The sequence below is a fragment of the Vigna angularis genome, chromosome 4 (genome assembly GCF_016808095.1).
Source record: "Vigna angularis cultivar LongXiaoDou No.4 chromosome 4, ASM1680809v1, whole genome shotgun sequence".
Classification (NCBI taxonomy): Eukaryota; Viridiplantae; Streptophyta; class Magnoliopsida; order Fabales; family Fabaceae; genus Vigna; species Vigna angularis.
The window spans coordinates 34,753,919-34,777,937 of NC_068973.1; the positions used below are offsets into that span (position 1 = coordinate 34,753,919).

Genomic DNA, 24,019 nt, shown 5'->3' on the forward strand with positions numbered 1-24,019 from the left:
TTGTTGTTGTTCTAGCCAAAAGAAATAATAATTCCAATAAACTAAAGTATTCTACTTTTTTTCTTATTTTTCATATTTTTTTATACTCTTTGAGTCACTCATTGAAAATCAATATTCACATATTTGCTAACTAGACCATATCACATATCTCAAATGTTGATTATATTTATGGATCATGTCAACTTGTGAAACGACACACATTTAATCTTATGATCCTGAGCTTTAAATTGATGAAATTTACATTAGACAACCAAATATATATTTTAATCGAAAAATAATAATTAGAAAGAATAAAGTTATACAATAAATATATAAAGAAGATTTAAAATTTTGGTATCACTTTTCACAATAATATATATTTCAAAAGGATAAAAAGAAAAAAAATATATACTTCAATTATTAAAACAAAATATCATCATTTAAAATAAAAATAATTTTATCAACGTATATTTAAAAAAAAATAATTATATGTAGACCAAAAGTAAAACATTGAACCTGTTGAAGGAATAAATATATTTAAAACTTGTTTTTTATTTGAATTTTATTCAATTTCAAATGTATTGTTTGGTTATATTTATTAGAAAAAAAATAATTTTTAGTTTGAAAAGAACAACTTTATTTCTACCTCATAAACACTACCTCAACATTGATAGAGAAAAAAGAGTTAGATAGATCAGAAAAGAAAAAACGTATACATATTTTTAATATTTTTTACAAAGCAATCACAAAGTATTTTATATTTTTTAAAATTAAATAATTTCTCTCAAAGAAGAAAGGAAAAAAAAAAACTATAGCAGAAGCTAACTTTACTGTTCCCCTAAAAAAAAGTGAATTCATGAAAGACAATTAAAGAAAACAAAACAATAGTGAGTTCCAAACACTCCTAACAACAATCTCATGTCTTTAATGGAGAAAAGTCGCCACAAGTGAAAAAAAGTGGTAGAAACTCCAACAAGTCCAACCTATGCAGCTCCAGAGTTCGGAAGAAGATGGGCTAGAGAGCATGAAGGAAAAATGGTAAAAGAATTGGTGGAGGGAGAAGAGAAGAAGGAAAGGTAGTAGCAGAATGAGCGGCAGTGACGGGGGAATTAACATACCAAGAATATCACCTACAACAAAGGTTTTGCCATCCCTTTGTTCACTTAAATGGATTTGGTGAAAAGTGATTGAATGGATTTGAGAGGATTTGAAAGTAAATTTTTTTTTGTTTGTTTGAGTGAATTTGGAGGTAAGTGAAAGTAGATTTAAAAGTAAATTTTTTTAATCTGTCACATCAATCAAATCCTACACTAATTCTCACAAACTTTACTTCTAAATATATTATCACTTATCTTCAAATCCACATAAATAAACAACAAAAAATTTACCTTTAAATCATCTCAAATTCATTTAATCACTCTTCCCAATCCATTCAAGTGAATAAAACCTTAAATAGATCGTCCAGCCAATAGAATCACCCATCATGTGTATGGTTTGTGCAACACAACCATGAAGTAGGGTTGCTACTGCAAATAGCATGAGAAACAAGCTTCTCGTCATGAATTTGTCTTCTTTAAGATAAATAGTCTAATTTTCTTTTTAGGATTAGATATCTATATATGTTGCTCTTTTGTCTTTCTTTTTCTTGATTTGCTTCTAGTGATTGAATTTGCAATATCAAATGCCTATACTAAATATTGGTATTTATAATGTATAAGAAATTATTTAAGATATAAGTAAATTATTTAAGACAGTATATAATTTGTTAAAAAACGCTTTTAGATAATAGTTTACTAATAAGATCATACAAGATTGTAAATAATCAATTAAATTTTTTATTTAAGATATGTTTAGATCATTTAAGATTATATATAATTTTTAAAAAACACCATCTCATATAATAGTTTAAGATCATGTGTGAGGCCTTTACTAGTGTGCTAGTTGATAGTAGGTCTAAGCCTATTATTAGCATGTTAGAAGGCATTAGGGTTTACATAATGAAGAGATGGGCTGCCAACAGGACAAAGATGACATCATATCAAGGTTCAATCTGCCCCAAGGTTTTTAACAGATTTCAGAAGGAGTCCTGGTTAACTAGATATTGGTTACCAAGGTAACTTTTATCATGTCTGTTTCCATTCATGTTAAGTTTGTTTCCATTCATTTTAGGCATTTATATTGATCCAGCTAATTGTGTTGTGAATTATGTATTAAATACAGGTGGTCAAGAGAAAAATTATTTGAAGTGAAACATGTTTCACAATTTGGGCAGCAATTTGTTGTGAATGTTGACAACATGGACTGCACATGTAGAAAATGGGCAATTACTGGCATTCCTTGTAGTCATGCCATAACTGCAATGAAATTTTTGAATATAAATGCAGAAGAATACATTGGGCACTGGTTTAAGAAGTCTACCTATGAAGAGACTTACAACACAATTATTAACCCTATCAATGGTCAACATGTCTGGGATGTTACATCCTATTAAGATATATTACCACCAAAGAAGAGGACAATGCCAGGAAGGCCCAAGAAGAAACGAAGATTGGAGGATTGAGAGTTGAAGAAGAATGACAGTGAATTAAGAAAGGGTGGGCACAGGAAAAAATGTGCCATCTGCAAAGAACTTGGACACAACAAAAAAGGTTGTCCACAAAGACCTCCAACAATAGAGGTTCCTACTGCCAATCTGCTGAACAAACAGAAGTCACCCAACCTCCACCAACAGATGTTCCAATAACTCAAGAGTCTACTATGCTTGGTACTGACCAATGTCCTGAACAACCACAACCCAACCAACCTTCAGCAACACAAGTTCTTATTACTCACGAAACAACTATGCCTGTATCTGATGAATGATGTGATGAATGATCTAATGTACTGAACTTATTTATATTTTGTAGTAAATGTTTGCTCTATCATTTTGAACACACTCTGTTATGATGTAATCTTCATGTATTTTGGATATGAAAGTTGATGTATTTTGGATATGTAAGACAATGTTCTTATCATTTTGAACACGTTCTGTTATGATGTAAGACAATGTTTGTGGTTATGACAAAGTGATTATTGCCCAATTTCGTTATCAGTCATGATCTTTATTGGTCATTGCTTTATGATGTTTGTGATTATTCCACTTAATCAGTCATGATTTTGCTTTATGATTATCCCACTTATATTACCAATATAATTAAAAGAAATTAAATCACACACATTATTACTGTAATCACTCACCTTCATTAACAAAAGACACATTACATAAAAGCCAAGTTTCAACAATGAAATCAAATGAGACAATATCAACCAAGTTTCAGCAACATTGCTAATACAATTACATTCAAAACAAATATGACAAAGATCATCCCCATTAAGAATTTCAACCACTTTTCCAACTTAACTAAACTTTTCTCTATAAAACCCATTCTGATCTTTTCACCATATCTTTTTTCCATCTGCAGCACATTGTCTTCCATGCTCATCACACCCACTTCTTCATTTCTTACACTACCAGTCCTTTCTGATACATTCAGCCCGTTTCCTTCATTTCCTTCTTCAATGCACCACTCAAAGAAGTTGCAGCCAACCAATTCTTCACTCATACCCTGTTCAACAAGAACACACACTCCTTCGTGAAAACCCAAATAAATAGACAGAGATTTATGCTTATGTAAAACTGACCTTGAAGTTAGGGTAACCCCAGAATTTATTCCCTTTGTTTTTAGGGGTTCTCGCAATACGGAACACTGCATTCTGACCGCAGAAGCATGTTGGTTTTGCCCCCAACCTCCTAACACTTCGACTACTGTGTTGCATGGCCGAACCCAAACATTTGCAAGAGGAAGATGAATGAGACATCCTTACCAGCACCTCAACACCACAGTGCTTGCCGAAGACGAAAGACAGTAGGTGTGCTTGGCGAGGACGAAAGACGAAAGACGAACCTCTTCTTCCCCAAGACGAAAATATACTTTGGATGAGAGGGGGTGTCCTTAAATGTTAGGGCTTGGTAGTCCACCTGGATAAAATTCAAGAGCCATTCAATTTTAGTGCACAATGACATGTCGATAAAAGAAAAAATACACCTCAGATCAATTTAACGTCGTATGAGACCAGTTAACGGTTAGGGTAAAATGTGTTCATTTTTACATAAAATATTACCCAATTAAAACAGATGAAAAAATGAGGACCGAACTGAGATTTTCGTACAAAAATGAGGACCAAGGGTTTAAACCTATAATAAATTAACCATCTAAATTTCTAAAATTCAGATTTACAATCTTAGTGGCCAATATATTTCGTACCTGCAACACAAGAGTACTCTTCCCAACACTGGGATCACCACCAACTAAAGTCGAGGAGTGATAATGGTTGATTTTACGTGTTTTTGTGTATATATTTTGGTGAATAAATCAACTCCTTCATAACTTTTACCTTGTTTTATCCTCAAATTTAGTGTGTTTTCTAGTTTTCATGTGTTTTAGTTAGTTTATGCTTGTTTTTACCTCTAATCTCTTTATTTGAATGTGTGAAATAAATGAATAGGAAACAATTCTAATGGAGTAAAACAAGCAATAACTCAAGGAAACATGTTTTGGGACAATAAAAGATCAATTTGAACAAATACCCATGTTGGACACCTTTGGAATTGCACAAGAACTTGAATTTTAGAATGTTGTCAAAACTGGATGTAGCTGAGCGGTAGTTGAGCGACAATTGAGCTATCTGTCTCTAGAATGTTGTAGCTGAGGTGCAACTGGCGTGCAGTTGAGTGTCAGCTCTCTGGAATGCTGTCGCGGGGCGGGGCTGCAGCTGAGCGCCAGCCCTTTGGAATGCCACGACTTAGCTACAACTGAGGTGCAGCTGAACGGTGACGACGTTGACTTGTCAAAATGGGTTATTTAAGCATGATTCTCGCAATTTTTTGGCTTCTTCTCCTCCTACACTTCATTCTTCACCTATACATATTGGGAGAGGCCCTTGGAGGCTGTTTGGGGTGTTGGGAAGCTCTTTCACTCCTCCTTGGGTCTTCAAGCTTCATCAATGGTGATTTTGCCCCTTTTGGGTTGAGGAAGAAGATGGGTCACGAATTGGAGATGGAATTGCGAAGGGGAGACACACATGGAGCATGGAGCAGCTACCAAGAACCTGGGGAAAGACTGTGCATCTTCTCTTTGGTTCCAATTTCTTCCCTATCTCTTCAATTTTGTAGAACCCTAAGTTCTCCACCATGGATGACTTTTCCTATTTGTTGAGATTAGTTGTAAAACATGAAATTCTTATGTATTTTGTGATGTTAATGATATATGCTTTTCAAATTCATGTTATTGTTCAATTTCTATGCTTAATGCTTGCTTTGGATTGATCACCCATGCATGAATTGTGGTTTGAGAAATATTAATTGAACCTAGAACTGAAATTGAACACCTATTGGATGGAATTGAGATGTTTGTGAATGCATGAGAATGAAATGGATGATTTCTAGTCTTAACAAATTGTAAATACTTTATGTTAAATTCCTTGCACACCAACTGTTTGATAAAACTACCAAAAAGAGTTTCTTGTGTTTTTTGTGCACTTTGATGTCTAATTGAGTTATGGAATGAAGAGTTGTCATGTGTTGCACAAGTTCCTTGGGAGAGAACGATATTTATCACTTGCTACACTGTGACCAATGCACTTGCTGTTGGTGTTGCAGCCAACAAGGAGCCTTCAAAAATCACATTGTTTCAGATCGTGGGGGTAGAGGTTATAAATCTTCTAAGTTGTGTATCCAAATTCTTCTTTGTCTCCTTTCGTCTTTCATTCTGTTTGGTCTAGCTAAGAGGTTATCGGCAAAAGGTACTTCAATGTCAAAGTTAGTGTTCACCTATCACAATAAGTAATGTACAATAAATGTAAAACTCCCTACCTCCTTATTTCAAACTTGTATTTATAGTTTTCGAAGTGGGCTTTTGAATTAATAATGACCTAATCACAACCCAAATACTGGTAATTGTGTTTTGTTTTAAGCTAATTCATATTGGTGTTAACCTCACGGGTATTGACCGTTCGGTTGGTCAAGTGAATGTCATTCCATCTAACACATTGATATACGACCATACGACCATATAATACACACATTTATAGACAATGTTAGTAATTCAATGCAATTTTTAACGAGGCTTTAAGTGTAGTTGGATTAAGAGAAACATGATAACTTATTATATAGCTACAAGCATTAAAATGAGAATTCAAATATTAGGATCATGGGAAGACCAAGAGAAAAACTCTAGATCAAGAATCCATAAATAACATAACAATATCCACCATCCATTCACCTAGAAAAGTCACTAGAAGTTGCACCTTCTTAAACAAGTCTACACCCTTAAAAAAAGGAGAATTCAAGAAAAAAAGCGATAATAATATCAAATTCTAAACACTCATAACTACAATATCATGTCTCTAATAGAAGCAATTTGCGACAAGTGAAAGAAAAGTGGCAAAAACTCCAATAAATCTTATAAAAGCAACTTCAAAGTTGTATGGAAGATGGGCAAGAGAGCTAAAGGGAAAAGGGATAAAAGGATTAATGGTGGGAGAAGACGGGGAAGGAAAGGTGGCATTAGAAGGAGAGGTAGTGACGGGGAAGATGAAATGGTGTCATTGCTTGTGACTTTAATAAAACTAAAACAAAAAGTAAAAATTAACAAATTAATTGACTTATAATATATTACTATTATATTTATATTGTCATTATACATGTTTATGAATATATATTATAAGCATATTGTCATTATGCTTTAAAATTCAAAACTTTGATGGGATTTTTGTGCTTAAATGGTTGATTTAAAGTGAATTTGAAACAATTGAATTTATCGGGTTTATGAATTAAAGACGCTTAAAATATGATTTTTAGTTGCATAAATTATGTTGGATATTCTAATGTTTATTTTTGCAACTAAAGTTAGAATTTTATTCATTTAAAGTGCAATTAGAAGAAATTTCATGGGCTTTTCTATAATTTTAGAAAATTAAGAAGGACATAAATGTAATTTCAGAGACAATTCAGTTGATATTTAAAGATAATTAATTTAATTTGAAAATATCAATAGGAAATATCTATCAAATATTCTTAAAAACTGATTAAATCTGTTGAATATTTGAAATATATAAGATATAAGATAAAAGATTTTATCAAAAAAATATTCAGAGTCCAACCCAATCAAGCCTATATAAAGTAGAGTTGTCAAAATGGGTCACAACCCGCGGGCCAACCCGGCCCACCGTGGGTTCTAGCTGGGTTGGGTTTGAAAAAATTGTATTTTTTTAAGCGGGTCAGATTTCAACCCAACTCATTTAAACTCCGCTCATGCGGGTTGAACCCATAGTGGGCCGGGTTGTCCCACCAACCCACCTACCTAATTTTATTTTATTAAAATTTAATTTTAATTTTATAAAAAAATATTTATTTATTTTTTGCTTGAAAAAATTATTTAAGTTCCTTATTTTCAAAATTAATTAAACACCAATGTTGAGAGTCAAATTTGGGAGTGAAATTTGTTTAGATTTGAATTATGGAAAGTTTGTAATTTTCTTTTATTTAAAAAAATTGTAATTAAGTGAGTCAACCTGTTTACCCACCAACCTGTGATGGGTCGAACTGGGTTCGAATTTTTCTGGCTCGCTAATAAATGAGTCAGGTTGGGTTGGCTCACTAAGTGATCAACCTGTGGTGGGCCGGGCCGGTTGACCCGTTTTGACAGTTCTAAAATAAAGAGACCTAGGAGAAGTAGAAATCATCACTCATTCATTCTCTCAACCATATTTTTGGGCGCTAAAAATTTTGCAAACCTTTCATAACCCTCTTCACCAGTATGTACTTCATTACTGTCTTCGGAACTAACCAAATCTTTTGATTGCCACTCATTATCCGACAACCCTCTGTCATTCCCCAGACAAACATCATCATCCAAATCACTGTCATTCTCTACTTTCACATTTGATGTCAAAGTAGTAGATGGACCACTAAATTTGTGTGAAACAATTTTCACCTCAACTTTCACATTACCATATTATTCTTCATCTCCTAATTCCTCATCTATATCATAATCAATATTGATATCAACTAGCTTGTCAAAGGACTCATCATCCATATCAATGTTACCATCAGGTCCAAACTCACTCCAACTATCAACATGACCATTCTCCTCTAACTTAGTGTTAGCCTCAAATTGAACCACTTCCTCATGTATCTTAGCCTCACATTCACCTTGACATTCACACTCACCCACCTCATTTAACACTATTGCACTTTCACACTGACCCCATCCTCATGTATTTCAGCCTTACCTTCACCTTCATAATTACCCCCTCATCTAACACGATTTCACTTTAACATTGACCCCTATCCTCCTTTATTTCAGTCTCACATTCACCTTCACACTTACCTCCCTCATCTAACACAACTTCACCATTACATTGACCCTCATCCTCATGTATCTCAACCTAACCTTCACCTTCACAATCACCCCCTCATTTAACACAATTTCACCTTTACCTTTACCGTCACAATCACCCTTACAACCATCCTTACCCTTCTCATGGACACTAACTTCAACTACATCATCAGGAAAATATTCCAACATTCGTATAACCTATGGTTCAGACACTGTGTGTACCACAAATAGATGAACCTGGCCATTTACCCTCGTTATGTTAACCATATGCATCACACCATTATCATCAGCCAAAAGCTCTAACCTGTCTTCCAACATTGAAGCTCCTTCTACAGAGTACCATAACTCTTTCAATCCAACATACCTTATCCCTTTTAATACACTGAAAACCAAAAAGTAGCTACATATATATGCATCAAACGATAAGATAGAAGTTTTCGCTTCATACATCAACTTCCCATCACTCCATGGTGGAAAACCACCTTAAAATCCTCATCCATCATGCACACAAGTATATAAATAGATACACCTATAAAATATTAATATTTCGACAAAATAAAGGACACATTAAACTTATACTTCACTGAAACGGACACTCCTACACGACTTTAAAGATGGGGGACCACAACACGAACACATTTCAACATAGTGGGACAACACACCCATATTTAAAATGTTATTTTCCAACATTTAAACACATCATACCTCAACCCCAATAATATGGTTTCCCAAAACACAAACGCTACAACACATCATGACAAAAATCACTGAATAATCAATTGTAAACTGTAATAGAAGAACATTTACTGACATTTAATTCTCTTATGTTTCAACAAATCTGCGATTTTAACAAACCAGCTCCCAACAATGATGAAAAATTTCCTTGAATGACTCCTAATTTTGTTAATTTCTCTTTCAATCCCTAAAGTTGGTGAATGAACCCATGAATCCCTAATTTGGTCACAAAATTTGTCTTATCAAATATTCCTCTTTTCTATTTTAAAAAAAAAATTTCACATCACATAATTGTTTTTAAGCTACATAATTTGAAAAGTGCACATCAACGTACATAATCACTATTTATTTAATGCTGACTGAAGTAGTTAACAATTAGGGCTTGGCACTCATTTTTTCAAATTATTGACTAATTTGAAAACAATAAAATAAGAAGACCTATTTAAGATTTTTTTACAAAAATAAAGATGAATATAACGATTTAACATTATATTTTAATAAACATATTGTCTTTCTAAACCTAATAAAAACACAAATCACAAATCAACATCATTTCGTAGGTAAATACAAGTTTAAAACTAGTTTTTGTTTAGAGATAATGGGTTCAATTTATTGACGAGATATATTTTCATTTTTAATAAAATATAAGAATAATTTTTTTAACGAAAACGTTTAATTAAAACAAAATGATTGTGGTGGTTAAGTGAGTAGGGTTAATAAATTGATTTGGTTTAGAGTCATGTACAATTATTAAAACAAAATATCAAGATTTCAAATAAAGATAATTTTATCAACATCAATTTTAAAAAAATATTATATGAAGACCAAAATAAAATATATTTAAAATTTTTTCTTTTGTTTGAATTTTATTTTATTTTCAAATGTTTTGTCTAGTTATATTTATTAAATAAATAATAATGTATAATTCTTAGTTTGAAAACAACGACATTATTTTTAATTCATAAACACTCCCTTAATATTGATAGAAAAGAAAAGATTAATAGATAAAAAAGATAGATTTGGTTAGATTTAATTGATAGATTTAAAAAACTAATTTATTCCTTAGAATTATGGTCAAACACAACAATAAGTATTAAAATAAAATTATTTAATATTGTAGGCAGAAAGCAAAAACTTAATATATTACTAGGATTAAAATACAAGAGAGATTTTACAAATAGTATCTAAAAAAAAGTTCAGATAAAAAAACCAACTTACTACTGTGACTAAAAAAAGAGTTAAAAGTTAATTATTTGTTCGAATGACTATATTTAAAACTATATTTAATGGTAGGTTAAATTAAGTGGAGCCAAATGTTTGACTTGATGAAATGCTTATCAGGTAACTCAGTCCAAAGAGGAGATTAAAAGGATCAATCAAGACCAACACTTATGTACAAGTCACTGATGTTGACCTAATTTAAGTATGACAACATATTTTTAATTATACTTTTAACAATCAACGTTGAATTGTCAATTTTCTATATTTCAATTATTTTTTTGTAGAACTTAAATTCATACGTGTATGCATTTCACAACAATACATTCACATTGACATGATGTGGAAAGGTAATCTTAAAATATGTTTCCTTATTTTTGTTTAGTTTTTTTAATATTCTTTCCTCTTTTAAGAAATATGTCAGGTCTCTTAAAATCCTCTGTTAGTGGAAGACATGTGTAGGTACAAGGGATTCTGGAATTCAGAATGTGGAAGACAGGCATGCACCGCTGAGTGGTCGATCTGTTTAGTGACGGTAGTATTTAAAGCAAAATTTCAAATTTCGTGCCACTTTTTCTGCATGCACCCTTCATCTTCAACCTTCTGAGTTTTCATTTTCTCCTCCTTCTCTCTACATTTTTCTTCTTCTCTCTACAAAATCTTATCCTTTTCTTCTTCCGATCATCATTCAGGCAGCGCCTGAGTTCTCCTGGTGGCAAGGGCTTCACTTTTCACCGATCAAGTAAATAGTTTGAACTGGTAAGTTCATTCTCTCTTTTAGAACGGCTATTTCTGGCACATGCAAGCCAAGTTTCTGGTCGCATGAGTTTATCATTTTCCTCTACGAAATTCTGATAGCAATTATGGTCTTTTACTTGGTTCAGTTTCGTAATCGGTGAACTCTAAGTGTATAAGATTGGTAGTGGTGAGGCATATCCTGCAACTGTGAGCGTTTGACAAAGTTTAAGAGGTAAGGGAAGCTTATTTAATTTAATTATGATTCTTTGTTTTGAATGTTGGCTTGGGTGTTTGGTGTTGTGTATATATATTTGGTTGAGATGAATTATAAATGTGGTTGTATGCTTGGTTGTATGGTGAATGATTGATAAGGGGTGTGAACTGGGTTGATATAGGGTTTGATCTTCAATCTGCAGCATTCTGCATAATTTCTGTGATTGAAGCCGAGAGTCATTATTGACCGTTCGGTTTTTCATCTGGGTATTCGGTCTGAACTGGATTCTTCTTCTGTAGAGAATTTTAGTTAATGACCGATAGGTTTTCTCCTAGTATACTGTTGAATAAGCGTTCGGTCTAAGTATAGCTTCCTCTTTTTAATTAGCTTAGTTAAGGTATTCTATAATACTTAAAGTCGTAGAAATTATATTTATTCTTTATTGAAAATAAGTGTTAAGTAATTGTATTATATATATATATATATATATATATATATTCATTCATTTTGGTATAAGCTCAGTAGTGCTCGGTCTTAAACCAGACGCTCGGTCTCAGTAGTGCTCGGTTTTAAACCAAGCGCTCGGTCTCATCATAATACTCAATTATACCATTTCTAGAATAAAAGTGTTCGGCCCTAGTTTGTAGTGTTCGGTTTAAACTATTAGGTCTCGGATAAAAGCTTTCATCATTTTCGGTTAGGTTTAATTATATGTATTATATAGTATTCCATACATTCTTTGAGTTATGTCTAGTAAAGACCTTTCGGTCATACTTGTTGAGTAGCTAGTAAACGTTCCGTATTATCATAAGTGTTAGGCTTCTGATGAGTCTTATCCTATATGGACCGTTCGGTCCTGTTCTGTGAATAAGTGAAAGACCGCTCGGTCTTACACTAAGTGTTCCGTTAGATTATTCTAAAAAGTATTCTCTCGTTCGGTCTCTCTTCTAAGATGGAAGTTATTTCTTCCATTGCTGTTCTAAGATGGGATCTTGGTTTTCAGTGTTTAGTCTGATTGTATTGATGATGAAATATGATGATATTTAAAATGTGATATGAATGGAATAGTATGGATATGAAAGAGTATTCCAGGGAGGAATATCTCAGGATTTGTTATGGAATGGTAAAGTATGAATGTGGTCATGCTAAGGTGGCGTTTATCCTGATATTCTATGATTACTCATTCTCAAGTAGAGAGGAGTAAATCATGTGTGAGAATGGCAGGAGGTCCTAGTCCATAAGGTCAAGATGGGCGAAGTATAATGGACTAACCTCGGGTGGCAGCTGTTGAGGGCATCTCAGCTACTACATCACCCAGGTGCAAAAACGTCGTAGCTACACAGAATTCATACAGTCCGGACAGTCAGAGTAAAGTGGTCGGTCATTGCATGCATTGATGTATGGTTATGGTTGGAAATGCATGATTGGTTGTTGCATGCTTGACTATTGAATTATATCAGAATTATGTGAGATATATGTTTTACTGAATTAATTAAATTACATAAGCTTACCCTATTTTTCTGTCTTGTCTTGTTGTCCGTCCGGTTTTTCTTTCTGTCGCAATGATCATCCTGTGGATGTGAGCAGAAGGGGACGAGTGTTTGCTGGAAGAAGCTTTGGAAGAAGTGGAAATGAAAGCTGAAACATAGGACCGTTCGGTCGTTAGAATTGGTTCTATTTTGTATCACCGATCGGTGTCTTAGAACCGTTCGGTGTAAACTTTTGTTTTGTAAGGTTTAAATTCTTAAGTATTGTTGTAACGCCGTTTGACTATAAACGTACCTCTACTCTTTCAGAACTGAACTGTAATATTATTAATTGTGAATATTTTATGGTATGGTTTTATACTGTATTTTACATTAAATATTTTTTAGTTTCTTACTGTATTTTTCTTCTGTAATGCGGCAGTATATTTTTGAATTAATATAACTCATTTCAAAACAGTATAATTGATCTTTTAATTTAATTTTCATTCTAATATTTTATGCTCTAGTTATAGATAATAATATCTAAATGAATGTGCATAATTTTAATTTATCCATCTAAAGTACTAACTAAGTCAAGATCCAACTAGAGTTATAAGTCTAAAAGGCAGATTAAATAAATATATAAATAAATGGGTCGTGAGTCTGTAAAGTGTCACCAACATTGTCATTCTTTTTTCAATGACGAAGGTACAGAAAATCATACTAAAGAGTTATTCCTATCTTACCATAAATTCAAGACACCTTGTCGCATTGTACGGTGATATTTTTCAATAATTAGTTTATTATAATGCTTATTTTAGAAGGTGGTATGTAATGTCACGCTATTATTGCATCGGGAAAATTGAATAATAGAAGGCGATAGAGTGACCCCCCGTGACCCACCGACAAAACGACACATATGGCAACGTTTTAATCATCGGTCAGTTGCATAATAGTAATAGCGTAGACAAAACAAATTCATTCTTCCATCGTCAGATCAGAGTGAGAGAAAAATGTGAATGAAATGAAATGAAATAAACTCTGCTTCCATTTCCAACTTTGTAATTTGTGGAGGGAATACTTTTCTTTTATTCATTACGCGCACGCACGCACTTTATTACAGGGACCAACAAAACCCGAGAAAATAGGGAGTTTACATTCAGCATGCGCCCACCGGTTATTCTCAAAACTACCTCTCTCTCTGATTCTTATACCTCTCCCTGTGATCGCAGACTCAACACTCTCGCCAGACATTTCATTACCGTTCTTCAACCAATGGCTTCTAACGATGGCATCTCCGCTTCGCCAACCGCTGCTTCTGATTCCGTCTTCAACCACCTCGTTCGTGCGCCTGAAGATCCTATCCTCGGGGTAATATTTTCTTCTCGCGTCGCTATATATTCAAAATCATCGCAATTACGATTATGTAACGTATTAGCTGAGATCGCGTATTAGATGAGATCGCGTTCTTTACTTTCTTCGTTTCGTTCTTCTCATTCGTGAGATCGCGCTCTTGACATGTATACAACACAGCATCGTTTGAGTGATTAATTCGAACTTGTTTTTATTTAATGAATCTAGGTTTAGATTATTGCGGAACTTTACCGTTTCGTTGCGTGATCTTGAGCTGTGTAGTTGTGTTTGATTGCGTGTGAATTTCGAGGCCGCACGGCACGTTTCGCCGATGCCGTGTTGCGTTGCCTTTGAAGATAGTGCACGTGATTTGATACTGAGGCGTCTAATCACATGAATTTTTTTCTAGTTTTGTTATTATTTGGTTAGTTTGGCTTACTCTGATTGCGTGTTTGAAAATAGGTGACGGTTGCGTATAACAAAGATCCGAGTCCAGTTAAGCTCAACTTGGGCGTTGGTGCTTACCGAACTGAGGTGAGGATGATATTTTGTTACACTTGTGTTTGTTTCTTACTGGTACTGTTAGAAGTTTGTCTTAGAAGTCCCACGTCTAAAGTGGGCAAAGACTTCCCTCCCTCATTTGCATATAAATAGAGGTGTAAGGGAAGGTGTAAGATGCACCAAAATTACTTGTATCCTCCTTGCTCTAAAGAGAGGGTGTTGTAATCTCTTCTATCTAGTAAATATTTTTCTTGACCTTGCCCTTGGTCTTGTGTTAGTTATAAATTTTCTCATCTTTAATTTTAGTTGTGTGTGCTTGTGTTGTATGACTGATACCCAACAGTGGTATCAGAGCTTTCGGTTTGTATTCCGCTGCTATTGTCATTAGAATAGTATTGGTAAAATTCTGAGTATGCTCTGTGGTTGCGGTTTAATCCGATCTTCCGCATCAGAAAAGAGTTATTACTGGAAACGTTTGGTAGTGTGAAAGTGCGGTCTGAGAAAGTTCTGGCTAGGAAAGACTTGGTACTTAAGAGTGTCCATTTGTGACCCACCTCTCTTTCCTGGGAACTTCTTGGTGCTTTACTTCACAGTCTACCTGTACTGTACCAGTAGACAATACTATTCATAGTGAGAAGTGCATAAGCCGGTTCAAGAGTGAAACCATGACAGCAAAATTTGAGATAGAAAAGTTCAACGGAAATAATTTTTCCTTGTGGAAACTGAAGATAAGGGCAATTTTGAGAAAAGACAACTGTCTGGATGCAATTGAAGACAGACGTGCAGAAATTTCTGATGAAAAATGGAAAGAGATGGATGACAACGCGGTTGCCAATTTGCACCTAGCAATGGCAGATTCAGTTCTGTCTAGTATAGCAGAGAAGAAGACTGCAAAGGAGATTTGGGATACTCTCATTAAACTGTACGAGGTCAAGTCACTTCACACTAGAATTTTCTTAAAAAGAAAACTCTATACTCTTCGAATGAGTGAGTTCACGCCAGTGACGGAACACATCAACAATCTGAATACATTATTTGCTCAGCTCACCGCGTCAGATTTCAACATAGTAGAAAATGAACGTGCAGAGCTACTACTTCAGAGTTTACCAGATTCATATGATCAACTCATCATCAACATTACAAATAACAACATTGTTGGTCGTTTATCCTTTGAAGATGTTGCTGGAGCTATTCTTGAAGAAGAATCCAGGCGAAAGAATAAGGAAGACAGGACAGAAAGTTCGAAGCAAGTAGAAGCTTTAACGATGATGAGAGGAAGATCAACGGAACGTGGCTCCAGTGGGAGTCAAAATCATGGTAGATCAAAGTCTCGAGGAAGAAAGAATTTTAAATGCTACAATTGTGGCATGAGGGGGCATTTGAAAAAAGATTGTTGGCACAAGAAGAGTGGAGGAAAGAACTTCGAAGCATCAAGCTCTCAAGGCTGTGTTGCAAAAACTTCTGAAGATGGAGAAATCCTGTATAGTGAAGCAGAAGGTAGTTCTAAAGGCAGAAGACAACTTTCTGATGCCTGGATAGTAGACTCAGGCGCGACATGGCATATGACTTCACACCGAGATTGGTTTCACACTTATGAACCTGTCTCAGGAGGATCTGTGTTCATGGGGAATGATCATGCCTTAGAAATTGGAGGGATTGGTACCGTCAAAATCAAAATGTATGATGGTACAATACGCACTCTTCAAGGAGTTCGACATGTGAAGGGATTGAAGAAGAACCTCTTGTCTGTTGGACAATTGGATGACCTTGGGTGCAAAATTCACATTGAAGGCGGAATCCTAAAAATGGTGAAAGGTAACCTCATTGTGATGAAAGCAGAGAAGATCGCAGTAAATCTATACATGTTGTTGGGAGATACGTTGCAAGAAGCAGATGCATCAGTTGCAACAACAAAAGAAGAAGAAGCAACGATGATGTGGCATTACAGACTTGGTCACATGTCAGAACGAGGCTTGAAAATTCTTGCTGATCATAATCTCCTGCCGGGGCTCAAAACAGTTAACTTACCGTTTTGTGAGCACTGTGTGACTAGTAAGCAACATAGATTGAAGTTTGCTAAAATGACTGCTAGAAGCAAGCACATACTTGACTTAATCCATTCTGATGTCTGGGAATCACCAGAAATATCCATGGGAGGAGCAAAGTATTTTGTATCATTCATTGATGATTATTCCCGAAGATTATGGGTGTACCCAATCAAGAAGAAGTCAGATGTGTTTCCAGTATTCAAGGAATTCAAAGCACAGGTAGAACTTGAAACTGGAAAAATGATCAAATGCTTGAGGACAGATAATGGAGGAGAATATACTGATGGTGATTTTCTGGCATTCTGCAAGCAAGAAGGTATTAAGAGGCAATTTACAGTTGCTCATACACCTCAACAGAATGGTGTAGCAGAGCGGATGAATAGAACTCTTCTAGAAAGGACAAGGGCCATGTTGAAAACTGCAGGATTAGCCAAGTCCTTCTGGGCAGAAGCAGTCAAAACTGCTTGCTATTTGATAAATCGCTCGCCATCAACAGCAATTGGTGTAAAGACACCAATAGAAATGTGGAAAGGAAAACCAGCTGATTACTCTTCTCTGCATGTATTTGGTTGTCCTGTGTACGTGATGTACAACTCCCAAGAAAGAACAAAGTTGGACCCAAAATCCAGGAAATGTATATTCTTGGGTTATGCTGACAATGTTAAGGGGTATCGCTTGTGGGATCCCACTGCCCACAAGATTATTGTTAGCAGGGATGTAGTTTTTGCAGAAAAATTGCAAAGTGAGCAGAAAAATGTCAGCACACCAATAGACATTACTTCAATACAGATAGAGGAAAAGTCAAAAGATAATGATTCCTCTGAAACAGAACCAGAGCACGATGAACAAGAACCAAATGAGGTCAATGATGAAGATGCTCGACGAACAACACGTTTGATGAAGAAACCATCTTGGCACTCAGACTATGTTATGGCAAACCATGATGCGTACTGTCTCTTAACTGAAGAAGGAGAACCTTCAACCTTTCAAGAAGCGTTGAGGAGTTCAGATGTTTCTCAATGGATGACAGCAATGCATGAAGAAATAGAAGCCTTACATAGGAACGAGACATGGGAACTTGTTGAACTTCCAAAAGGTCGAAAAGCAATTGGAAACAAATGGGTATACAAAATCAAACGAGATGGCAATGAACAAGTGGAGCGATATCGTGCAAGACTGGTGGTCAAAGGATATGCTCAGAAAGAAGGTCTTGATTTTAACGAGATATTCTCACCAGTTGTTAGACTTACCACTATCAGAATAGTGCTGGCAATGTGTGCTGTAGATGATTTACATCTGGAACAGTTAGATGTAAAGACTGCTTTTCTTCATGGAGAACTTGAAGAAGAAATATATATGCTCCAACCAGAAGGTTTTGAAGAACAAGGCAAAGAAAACTTGGTTTGTAGGTTGACCAAATCTCTGTACGGTTTAAAGCAGGCGCCAAGGTGTTGGTATAAGAGATTTGATTCTTTCATTATTAGCCTCAGATACAACAGATTAAGTTCAGACCATTGTACGTACTACAAGAGGTTTGAGGATAATGATTTCATCATTTTGCTGTTGTACGTGGATGATATGTTGGTGGTAGGCTCCAACAAAGTTCGAGTCCAAGAATTGAAGGCACAATTGGCTAGGGAATTTGATATGAAGGACTTGGGACCTGCAAACAAGATTTTAGGGATGCAAATTCACCGAGACAGAAAAAACAGGAAGATTTGGCTTTCACAAAAGAATTATTTTCGAAAGGTCTTGCGGCGCTTCAACATGCAAGATTGCAAGCCAACTTCTACCCCACTTCCTGTTAATTATAAATTATCCTCAAGTATGTGTCCTAGCAATGAAGCAGAGAGGATGGAAATGTCTCGAGTTCCGTATGCATCAGCAGTGGGAAGCCTAATGTATGCCATGATTTGTACAAGACCAGACATTGCACATGCAGTGGGAGCAGTTAGTAGATTTATGGCAAATCCTGGTGAAGAGCATTGGAATGCTGTTAAGAGGGTCCTTAGATACATCAAAGGAACCTCAGATGTTGCGTTATGTTTTGGAGGATCAAAATTTATTGTCAGAGGTTATGTCGACTCAGATTATGCAGGTGATCTTGATAAAAGAAAATCTACTACAGGCTATGTGTTTAAACTTGCAGGAGGGGTGGTAAGCTGGTTATCTAAACTACAAACTGTTGTAGCTCTATCCACCACAGAAGCTGAATACATGGCAGCTACTCAAGCATGCAAAGAAGCAATCTGGATTCAAAGGTTATTGGAAGAACTCGGGCACAAGCAAAACAAAATTACTGTATATTGTGACAGTCAGAGTGCTTTGCACATTGCAAGAAATCCAGCCTTTCATTCCAGGACAAAGCATATAGGGGTTCAATATCATTTTGTCCGAGAAGTAGTAGAGAAAGGAGATGTAGATTTGGAAAAGATTTGTACCAAAGATAACCTAGCAGATGTTATGACAAAGCCGGTCAATACTGACAAGTTTGTATGGAGTAGATCCTCTTATGGTCTATCAGCAACGTAGCATGAAACTGACAAGGAAGACAAAGTATTGTGAAGACATGATTGATTCAATCAAATCTTCAAGTGGGAGAATTGTTAGAAGTTTGTCTTAGAAGTCCCACATCTAAAGTGGGCAAAGACTTCCCTCCCTCATTTGCATATAAATAGAGGTGTAAGGGAAGGTGTAAGATGCACCAAAATTACTTGTATCCTCCTTGCTCTAAAGAGAGGGTGTTGTAATCTCTTCTATCTAGTAAATATTTTTCTTGACCTTGCCCTTGGTCTTGTGTTAGTTATAAATTTTCTCATCTTTAATTTTAGTTGTGTGTGCTTGTGTTGTATGACTGATACCCAACAGGTACTACATTATTTAGAATGAGATAAACTAGATTACGTTAATTCGTAAATACAATTATATAGTCATTGTGCATATTATTTGGCTGGCTACTGGAAAGTTGTGAGTTCTTGCTAATACTTTAAATTGTTCCAGGAAGGAAAACCTCTTGTTTTGAATGTAGTGAGGAAGGTTGAGCAGCTACTCATAAATGACTTGTTAGTACCTGACTATACTGTCTCCCTTCTCGTTTCCGATGATATTATGCGGAACTTTTTAGAATGTTCTGTTCTGCATTATTTTCAGGTCACGCAATAAGGAATATCTTCCAATTGTTGGGCTTGCTGATTTTAATAAATTGAGTGCTAAGCTTATTTTTGGGGCTGACAGGTTAATAATAGAAAAAAAAAATCAGTGATTTCTTCTTTGTAGAGATTTTTCCTGATCAGTCAGTACCTAATTGTTTATGCTTACCTTTTTTTGTTATAGCCCTGCTATTCAAGAGAACAGGGTTACCACTGTACAATGCTTATCTGGGACCGGTTCATTAAGAGTTGGGGGTGAATTTTTGGCTAAACACTACCACCAAGTAAAGTGTTTTGCTCTTGACTTTTCTCTCTTTTTTAACTGAAGTTTATTTAACGTCACTTTAACATTTTTACTGCACCTGTCTGTTCAGCGGACTATATACTTGCCAGCACCAACCTGGGGCAATCACCACAAGGTTTTCAACTTAGCGGGGTTATCTGTCAATACATATCGCTACTATGCTCCAGCAACACGGGGGCTTGACTTTGAAGGTTGGAAATTAGTGTATCAAGCTGTGAAGTGTTTTTTACGTATTGTGTCATGATCAATTTCATATTCATCAAGTTTATTTAATATTATTTTACCCTCCGGTCCTTATAGGACTTCTAGAAGATCTTGGTTCTGCTCCATCTGGATCTATTGTTTTGCTACATGCATGCGCACATAACCCAACTGGTGTTGATCCAACCCTCGAGCAATGGGAGCAGATTAGGCAGCTAATAAGATTAAAAGCTTTGTTACCTTTCTTTGACAGTGCTTATCAGGCAAGCCTCTTTTGTGTGCTACTAATGTCTTGCTTCTGGCTTCTTACATTTAGAATTTTGCGTTTACATTAAAATTTCAAATATGTCCAGTAGAAACAAATGGGATCCTGATGTTTTGCGTGGGTTGAAAAAGAATCAAACTCTTAGTGCTAGCTTCCTTTTTCTTGACAATGTCATTGATGAATCATACAGGCACAGGAATTTATATTTACGATGTTTCAGATGCCTTGTTCAAAAAATATTTTTAAACTATCATTTTTTTCTCTAAAGGGTTTTGCTAGCGGCAGTCTAGATGCAGATGCCCAACCTGTTCGTTTGTTTGTTGCTGATGGGGGTGAATTGCTGGTAGCACAAAGTTATGCAAAGAATCTGGGTCTTTATGGAGAACGTGTTGGAGCCTTAAGCATTGTAAGAACTTCGAAGCATTAAATGGAGACTATAAGATTTTTGTCATTGGTGACAAGTGAATGTTCTTTGTCTCCTTGAATCTTATTAGTTTCTTGATTACTTTGTGAATCTTTGTATCCTTAGTACTGATTTTTTAATCTACAGTTATACTTTTATTTTATTTTTTATGACTGGCAGCTTCTAGTGTTTTGACAAGTTTCCCCTTTTTAAAATAATCAAAACCATTTAGGTATGCAAGTCAGCTGATGTTGCAAGCAGGGTTGAGAGCCAGCTGAAACTCGTGATTAGGCCCATGTACTCGAATCCTCCCATTCACGGTGCATCCATTGTAGCTGCCATTCTCAAGGACGGGTAATGAGCCAAGTTCTTCTGCTTTCCTAAGAGAACCTAGGCAGAAAAAAAAATTAATGTTGACTATCTTATTCTATCCTGCATTTTTTTTTGCCAATAAGTCCAATGATAGTCTTGAAATGGAACAGTCAAATGGTAATGAATTTTGTAGTTGTGTAACCACTTTGGTATTTACGTAGTTCATTCTTCAAGTATGTGTTTTACAAGTAGAATTTGGTAAACATTGTCTTTATCTAAGATGATGATTTTATTGATTGTGATGGGGTCATCACATATTTTGCTTGTCTATATATTTAATAATTCCAAGGAGGAGATCCTACTGCACATTCTTTTGCTAGGTAATTTTTTCCCGTGCTAAAAGTTCCCACTGGTTTTTTATTCTCTTTCAGAGATTTGTTCAATGAGTGGACTATCGAGTTGAAAGGAATGGCTGATCGAATTATCAGTATGCGCCAACAACTTTTTGATGCTTTACGTTCCAGAGGTAAGCCTATACAGAGTTCCTTCTACAATTCCTTTATTTTTTTGTCTTTATGGAATGTACCTGGAGCACTCTTAACTCTTCACATTCCCGAGGTCAGCTCTATTGAGTTCCTTTTGCAATTCCTTTAGTTTTGTCATTTTGGGTTGATCTGTATCATTATTGTTGCTCCAGTATGCCAGAGGCTATTCCTTGTTTGCTCATTCTTTATTCTCTTCCCCTACTCTGTATTGTCTTTTGTATCTGTGAAACATATGTCGCAGTTATACTTATTTTTCCTTTAACCGGGCAGGAACACCTGGTGATTGGAGTCACATTATCAAACAAATTGGCATGTTTACTTTCACAGGATTGAATGCTGAACAAGTTTCCTTCATGACTAATGAGTATCATATATACATGACATCTGATGGGTAAGATACTATATTTATTATGACTCTGGTGAATGAGTTCAAATGAATATGATAAGCATTCTCTTTTGATGTGTTTTATGGTCCAGTGAATTGTAAATATGGAAGCACGCACCTCTGTATTTTTTTTTGTGGGTGTGTAAAATACACATGAAGTTGAATATGCCCCCATGTTGGGGGGTTGCATTTTGAAACCCTTTTTGACACAAGATAATATAAAGAAGGGAAAAAATGTTACACACGAATAACTACATTGCTGTATACCTGAATCTGAATGCTTCAGAAGCTAGTATACGTCTATAGACTATTATATATGGCAGGGTCATCACTTTTAAAACTTTTGAATTTTAACTTTCAAATAACTGGTAAGCAAAAAACGAAGAGAAAATTCAAACATATCCCCAGTATTCTAAGTAATACTATTCCGATTGCTTTTTTCAGAATCAAGTCGTGCATATGTTCTTTTGTCTTTTCCGTGGTATTTTTAGTACAGTCGTATGCTCATCCAGAATTTATTTTTTATTATCAAGTACAGTTTTTAAATTCCGTGATCCTTGTAATGCAAGAGACGCTAGTTCCATAGATATTCAGTTGTATTGTTTGCTAAACTTTTGGTTCATTATTCATTTGCTACGAGAGCAAAACATTCGAAGATTTGTTGCAAGATTAGTTCCTTTCGATGTGAATGACTTTTCCTTTCTTGCATCCACATTATAATATATTGAGTGCAGTTTGTAATAAGCTAATAATTTGGCTATTGGGGTTAATCTTGCCTACAATATAAGCTAATACTTCAGAAACCCTTATATACAATTATGCATTTATGGCGGAATTCCATATGACTTAACATACGCTGTTTATTTTGCAGGAGGATTAGTATGGCCGGTCTAAGTTCCAAAACGGTCCCACATCTGGCTGATGCGATCCATGCAGCTGTAACCGGCGGCGTCTAAAACATGTTGCTAACTGCAGTTTTCAACTTTCTCCGTAGTCCCACAGGAAGACTTCCATCTTTTTGTTTAATAATTGTCAACATCAACTATGATACCTTCTTTCATGAGACTTATAGGCAATATTTATGCATTTGAGATGCTAGCATATGGAACTAAGTTTCGATTAGTGAAAATAATAATAAACTAAGTTTTGATTAGTGAAAATAATAATAAACGTAATGTTGCATGAGTAAATATCTCATAGGGTTAGGTTAAGAATCAATTTTCATTGGTATTTATTGTGGAAAAGTGGTAGTTCTATCATTCTAGGTTTTGATGTAAAAAAGAGAGGAAATTTTTATAATTAGAACTATTAATAATGGCAAACTTTTATAAGAAGTTCATGAATCCGATTTATACTAATATTATGATATTATTTTATCATTACAATTGATCATGGACTCTATCCCAAGTCTAATATTCTTCCATTTGATTACATTAGTTGGACTTACCAACACAGTTCAGCACACTCCTTCAAGATGAACAATTACTTTGGTAATCTCCATAATAAGCTAATAAGCTAATACCTTTTGTTTTTTCGTTGGAGAAGAATAAGTTGAATGTCTCACTGGAAAGTTTATTCTTTTTCAAGAATTCATAATAATTGGTTTTTAATTAAGATACCAACATTGATCAACCAGCATAGAACTCTTGATTCTTATGACATTTTTGTATGTCCCTCAATATAATGTAAAATCAATATCAATTTTCTTATGATCAATAATGTACTATAGTATTATGGAACCCAAAATTATTACACAAGGATTAGA

At 35.0% G+C, this 24,019-nt stretch overlaps 1 protein-coding gene across 1 annotated transcript; it reads left to right on the forward strand.

Annotated features, from left to right (window-relative positions):
• Positions 1-13,694: 13,694 nt before the first annotated feature.
• Positions 13,695-23,424, forward strand: LOC108321846 (aspartate aminotransferase 1). Its single transcript, XM_017553722.2, has 12 exons — positions 13,695-14,159; positions 14,604-14,675; positions 19,691-19,752; positions 19,841-19,924; positions 20,024-20,123; positions 20,214-20,334; positions 20,444-20,607; positions 20,878-21,015; positions 21,245-21,366; positions 21,756-21,850; positions 22,140-22,260; positions 23,126-23,424. Exons 1-12 carry the CDS (start codon positions 13,953-13,955, stop codon positions 23,208-23,210), a joined length of 1,371 nt encoding a protein of 456 aa, XP_017409211.1. The 5' UTR covers positions 13,695-13,952; the 3' UTR covers positions 23,211-23,424.
• The last annotated feature ends 595 nt before the right edge of the window (positions 23,425-24,019 follow it).